General features: G+C 37.8%; 1 protein-coding gene across 1 annotated transcript in view; it reads left to right on the top strand.

Moving 5' to 3' along the window:
• Positions 1 to 6923, top strand: part of si:ch1073-396h14.1 (disintegrin and metalloproteinase domain-containing protein 10) — a 40334-nt gene that overhangs the window by 31000 nt on the left and 2411 nt on the right. Inside the window, exons 11-14 of the mRNA XM_014014204.1 lie at positions 98 to 242; positions 382 to 565; positions 5170 to 5269; positions 5478 to 5698. Coding sequence (XP_013869658.1) covers positions 98 to 242; positions 382 to 565; positions 5170 to 5269; positions 5478 to 5698 — 650 coding nt within the window. The remainder of the gene's footprint in view (positions 1 to 97; positions 243 to 381; positions 566 to 5169; positions 5270 to 5477; positions 5699 to 6923) is intronic.

Below are 6923 nucleotides of genomic sequence, written 5' to 3'. Positions count from 1 at the left end.
AAAGTCTAATGTTACAACTAATCATGGATCCCTTTCAGAGAAACTGAGCTACGATGAATTCACTGTGCTTTTCTGCGTCTCTGCTTTCTTTGGCCAGTCAGCGATCAGCCCATCTGTGGAAACCAGATTGTAGAGGAGGGTGAGGAGTGTGATGTCGGACACAATGACACAGACCTTTGTTGTTTCAGTGCCAAAGAACATGTAGGAGTCCAGTGTCGCCTCAAGCCTGGTAAAGTCTGCAGGTATATAAGTTTTAAAAACAGATTTAGGCGTATTCCAACTTGGTGCAACACATTGTTCCTTTTTCATTGAAACTGGTTCCACTCAGGTTTGTCACCCTGACTGTGTTTATCATGTCTTGTCACTTGTCCGTCCATCCAGTCCGAGCCAGGGTCTGTGTTGTGGCCGCAACTGTGTGTTTAAGCCAGAGGGTCAGTTGTGCGACGAAGAGACAGACTGTCAGAAAAAAAGCGAGTGTTCGGGCCTCTCGGCGCTCTGTCCACAGCCACACGCCAAGGAAGACCTGACCATCTGTAGTCAGGGCACTCGTGTCTGTCTGAACGGGGTGAGGTGCACACATCCAGACTGTGACTCAACACATTTTTGTTATTACCCAACAGTTCAGGAAATGCTTGCAAATGTGCAGCAATCCTGCAGAAAGAAATGCTTGACTTTAACAACAATTGAAAGTACAGTTTTGTTAAATGAGGTCATCAGTTTGCATATCTGTGTGATGATTTCTAGATCATTCATGTTGAGATCGCACTGTGATCCAAATTATTGTGCAAACAGTACTTAAGTGTTATAACATTAACATTGTTCAGTTTTTTAATTAAGCTTATTGTGTTTCATGACTCTTTGGGTCACTGAAATCAATCTCAGACACCTGTGGTGATTAGTTTGCAAGGTGAGCCCATCAAAGGAAAAACTACTGAAGAAGCAAAATCAATGTAATCAAGCAGATCACCATTTTCAAACAATATGGGAAAGAAAAAGTAGCTCTTGAAAGCGTGAATGCCTTGGACAATGCATGAAAACCTTAAAGATTTCACAAAAACCTAAGCATAATTGTTGTATTGTTAAGAGATTTGTGGTTGATTTAGAGGACACATGGGTTCATGCAGATAAAGGCACAACGAGGAATGTTTTTGACAGACAAATACATCTAATTAAAGAGAACAGCTGCTAAAATGTCATTACAAAGCAGCAGATATTCAAAGTTGCTGGTGCCTTTAAAGTCCCAGCGAACGTCAAGGTGTAGGATCCTCCAGTGGCTTACGGTTATGAATAAACTGTTTATTCAGCCACCCCTAACCAATGCTCATAAACAGAAACAACTGCAGTGGGCCCAGAAATACATAAAGACTAAAATAATTTTTACATGGGACAACACACCATCCCATGCAACAAGGAATACCTCTGCACCATCGTCGGCTCCTATGGGCATAAAAGGAGAGATACTTAGGGTTGGGCCCCATCCTCCCCTGACCTCAACCCTTATTGAGAACCTTTGGAGCCTAAGGCCAGAGGTCTCTGAGGGTGGGAGGCAGTTCACATCCAGGCAGCAGCTCTGGATGGTTATTCTTGACATCCTACAAAGAAATTCAAAATTCAAGCAGAAACTCTCCAAAAACTCACAAGTTCAATGGATCCTATGTTAAAATGTAGCTTGACCTGTTATGATGTTTTTGATTTGAAGAGCTACGACCTCCCACTGCTGCAAATTCAACAAATGACCATTTTCAGTTCTTCACAGTCTTTAAATTGCTTTGAAACTCTGTTGTGCACAATAATTTGAAACAGTGCATTTTAAGTTTGTTTTTTTAAATGAAATACTTAAATTACTTCAATTGAGAATTTTTTTCCATTAACATTCAAATTAAACTCTATAGATGTCGACTAGAAAATTAGGCTGACTGTCATTTGTATCGACTATTTAGGAACATCAGAGAAAAATATCATTTGCATAATAATTTAGAAAACAGTGTGTTTTTGTGTAATTCTAGCACATGTACTGGTAATTAGATGCAAAGTCAAATCTGTTTCTGATCCGACATACTAATCAAATGCTTCCTTGGTTTTCAGCAAGCGTGAATATACAAAATTCCTCTGAAGCTAATCAGATGAATCCCTCCACAGCTTTATTTGTTAATAAAAGCATCATTACAACACAGTATTACTGGAAAAACAACTGATTGAATCCATCTTAACATCTCTATGTGATTGCAAAAAAAAAAAAAAAAAAAGGGAAAAAAACAATACTTACCCTGACCATTTTTCTCCAACGTTAAATACTTTGCGCTCTGGAGACTTTGTTGCTTCATCGTATCTTCTTGTCCAGATGTTCAGTCCCTGCTATTCTCTCTTGGTTTAAATCTTGTACAAAACATCAAATAACTGGAAAAAGCTTTTAGGAAAATGAGGGATTAATGAGTACACGCTAAAAACTGCTGTACCGAGCCAAACCTGGGTATTTTTAACTCAGCATTAACGCAGCAAGTTCTCGAACCAAAAAATGTGTTAAATTTGTCATAGTATAGTCCAGGGCTATTCAACTAAATTGCTCCGGGGGCCATGGTTAATGCAGGCCAACAGCTGAGGGGCCGAACATCCAGCAATTAAAATTATTATGTAAAAAAACCAAAGATCTGTTTCCTTTGAAATAGTTTATTTTGCTGCATTTAATCAYGGATATAACATACAGAACTATGTATGTAATAAATTTAGTGATAATAAAACAATATCAAAAACAAAAATAACGCATCATACCTCCTATTTAACACAATATTTTGACATCTCTGACTTGCCAACTTTTTAAACCAATTTTATTTTTACTTTCATAGTTTTATCTTCAACTGCTTATAGTTTTAACTGTCTTTAGTTTGCTTAGAAATAGTTTTTACCAGCTTGTAGCCAAGATACTGATGTTTCTGTAGATACCAAACAAGTCTGTGTTTAGCCAAAAGAACTTATAGTAATTAAAGTAGAAAACTGGTGGTCTGGGCTTAAGGGATGAATGAACCAATTGGTGGGCCGCATTTTGGTCACTCGCGGGCCACATCCGGCCCGCGGGCCGCCAGTTGAATAGCCCTGGTATAGTCTCTTTGAATTTACATTGTATGGTGTCCATGAGTGCCATGAAAGGCGTCTTCAAATAAAATGTGTTATCATTATTATTATTATTAGTAGTAGTAGTAGTAGTAGTAGCAGTAGTAGCAGTAGTAGCAGTAGTAGCAGTAGTAGTAGTAGTAGTAGTAGTAGCAGTAGCAGTAGCAGTAGCAGTAGTAGTAGTAGTAATAGTAGTAGTAGAAATACAAACAAGTTTATTTATTATGAACATATGTTCATAATTACATAATTTGTTGACTTCCTGCACCTTCTTGTCTCATTTTATGAATATTATTTTACAATCTTTTTCCATGCAGGTTTTGTCTATTTTGACTGAGTCAGATTGTTAAAAATCCCTCCATAAGTGTAGCGCTCAAATTTCATTCAGTTAGCTCCTTCCTGTCTCACATTATGAAGTTATTATTTAAAAATACGTATATGTGCTTCCGGGCCATTTCAACCGAGCTAGCCCCTTCTTCAAACCCCATCCAAATTAGTCATTCCAACCAATCAAACCAACAATGACCACAAAAGTCTAGCAGACCAACCATGTTCTGGACAAACTCCTCCCATAAAACCTGAAACTCCAACATAGTGACTGCAGAGACCCCCTTCTCCATTAATGGACCACTTCTGACAAACCACACCTGGGCCACCAAAGGGCCGTCATTCTTTACGGAATCCGGGCCACATATTTTACTGTGGAGGTATTTACAACCTGGACCTGGCTCTAACAGCTATTAGCATCAGCTTGCCAGCATCAACTAATGTTATTTTAGAAACACTAACTCACAGCCTCGTGCAAGCTTAAGTTAATAACAAGGCCAACCAGATAAAATATTATTTTACAGTTTGTTGCTAACTTACCTTTAGAGAGACCTTTGATTTACGTCCTAAAGTGGAGGCCCAGTCAGGTTCCATTTGCTTAACTTCTGGAGTAAGGTGATAGACAGTGAACACAGATGCAACTTATGTCTGAACCAGCTAGGCTACTGTGTTGACCCAATATTTGGTAAAAATAAATAAATAAATGTATAAATAAATGAATGAATAAATCCAATCTATGAACAAACAGGTTTAATCCATTAGTTTTAGTGAATCTAATTCTTGCAGAATCAAAAAGCTGAGTCGTGTTTTTTTATAAACTCGAAAGTTTTCATATTATTTTCAAAAGAGGAAAAACCATTTTTAACCAAAAAAAAAAAAAAAGGAAAAAATAAATACGTGAGTTATCTGCATCACAACAAAGTGTTGGCCACATATTTGTCACACGATAAAGACAAAGATTCAGAAGGTGAGCGAGTGAAAGAAACAAAACCAAACTGTCTGCAGAGCAGAATACCCAGACAGTTTGAATCCAAAATTTCTTTGGCAGAAGAACAAAAAGAGTGACCTGACTTGACCTTTAGGAACACAGAGACAAGAAGACATGCAGGAAGAGAAGATCAATTGAGAAAGAAATGGAAACGGGTCTCATGATTAATAAATTACAAACAGGTGCGATGACGGGGAAAAACAGAACAAACTAATGAAATAAAACAGAAATCAAACAAATACCAAGATAATCCTAACAAAATGTAACTGTGACTCGTTCTTTTAGAGGAATAAAAATCAGAGCAAGATGACAAAGAAACAAAAACACTATAAATCTCAAAATCATGCCGACATTTTGTTGAAATCTTAACAGTTTTGGTAAAAATTAAACAATATTTATTAAACAGTTAGTTTCCTCTGTAATGTCACAGTAAACACAAATTTGGGGGGAAAGTATATTTGTTGTACACAAATATTGTTTCTTTTTAAGTCTTATTTATGATACTTATATATGATACTTTGAACATGTTGAATTTGAGAAGTTAAAGTTGTTTGCTAATGCCTGGGAAATTATTTTATTGGCAAGTTGTTTACGACTGAGTTATTGTGTCAACAGTGCAATTCTGTTTTTTTTTATGAAATATAAACTTAATTTCTTCTTTTGTATTCCTGCCCACATTCCCCCAGTCTTTCTTTTGCATGCATGAAATCATAAAAATGTTTTTGATTTCTTTTTTTTCCCTGCAGGTCTGTGCAGAGTCTGTGTGTGTGAAGCACCGCCTGCAGCAGTGTGACTGTCCAGGAGACAACATGAAGGAGAAATGCCACATGTGCTGCCAGCAGCGTGGTAAACACACACCCACGGTTCCTCTCTGACTAACATGTTTACACTTCGGGTCGCAACAAATCAGCCCAAATGTGTCAGTTTTTATGAGAAGGATGTTTTCTGCTCCGTAAACCTCAAGTTGTTCGCAAAAAACAAAATTAAGAGCTGTCTCACCATCAAATTGGACTGGCTGGTTGACTGTCTGTATTTAATGCTGTGTATGTTGCAGATAAGCCCGAGACGTGTGCCAGCACCACCTCCTCCGTGCTCTCTCATTATTTTCAGAGGAAACTGTTGCCTCTGGTTGGTGGTGCTCCGTGCTCAGGGAATCGAGGATACTGCGACAAATTCCACGTATGCCGCATTCTAGATGCAGACGGCCCAATCGCCAGACTGAAGAATTCTTTCCTTCACTTGGATGATTTTGATGACATGGCAGAGTGGATGAAGGTTATTTCTTTTTATTTACTTTCTTTTATTTACAGAAAGGAATTACGAAAAACAAAACTGTGTTCCGAAGACTCCTGTACGCCTATTTTCAGTTACTCATCGCCCTTACCACTATGTATCCTCAAATTATTGTTTTCAACAGAGTCAGATCATTGGATGAAAGCAATGCCCGCGGGCCCAAAGTGGGGCCGGTGGGCCGAATTTGGCTCACCAACAGTTGCCAAAGTTACAAGGTTGTAACCTTTTAATTCTATAGAAACACAGTGTTTCCATTGGTCAAATGACTATATAAAAGGGCTGTAGTGAAGGAAGTTTTCAGTCATGGTGCTGACTTTATCTTTGATTTATTAGGATTAAACATGAAACATGAAATGAGAACAAGAAATATTTAAATCAGATTTGACCCCACATGTAGATTTGCACACTTTATAAGGCCACAAAAGCTCATATTTTATCAATTTATAAAACGTCCCATGAGCCTTTGCTACTTGAGCGTATGGTAGACTTTCTCCAAGTGCACAGACAAAAACAAAAGAGGGCCATTGCATAGCTTAATCATTAAAAATAAAGGACTTTACTTTAAAAAGTACTTGTATTTCATGTATTATATTACTGCATTTGGCCCACAGCCCTGGATAGAGTTTCATTTTGGCCCTCTCGGGGAAAATGTTTGGGCACCCTTGGTTTATGCTGTGTACCCCGGTCCAGCAGCCTGGTCCCTTGCCTTCCTACACATTTCCACTCAATTCTACTCTCTTCTCTGTTGAGACCAGGGGTGTCAAACTCATTTTCACCGAGGGCCACATGAGCGTTATGGTGGCCCTCGAAGGGCCACTTGTAATGAACTTTGATGTTTCATGTTTAACTTTGACTAAACCGTGTTTTAACATGTCCTCTTTTAAACACTGATGAGAACACTGTACGACTGACTAAATCTGAAATAAATACCAAAATAAGTAAAACTAATAAAGTTTTACTCACTGATGCATTTCTAGTGAGTAGCTAGTATGCATTATGGCAGATATAGTTAATGGTGCTGACTTTAAAGCAGCTTATTTTGAGACATTAATACTATGCTATCCAACTAAATTGCTCAGTTAAAGCAGCTCAGAAGCAGGACCATTGTTATTATCGTTCACTTTTTAAATTTATTTTGTTGCGTTTAATCACAAATTGAAAGTTTACCATTGATATGAAACAATTTTTATGTTAAGTAAAATAATGA

The sequence above is a fragment of the Austrofundulus limnaeus genome, unplaced genomic scaffold (genome assembly GCF_001266775.1).
Source record: "Austrofundulus limnaeus strain Quisiro unplaced genomic scaffold, Austrofundulus_limnaeus-1.0 Scaffold111, whole genome shotgun sequence".
Taxonomy (NCBI): Eukaryota; Metazoa; Chordata; class Actinopteri; order Cyprinodontiformes; family Rivulidae; genus Austrofundulus; species Austrofundulus limnaeus.
The sequence above is the reverse complement of the archived record's forward strand: the minus strand, read 5'-3'. Positions and strand labels throughout refer to the sequence as shown.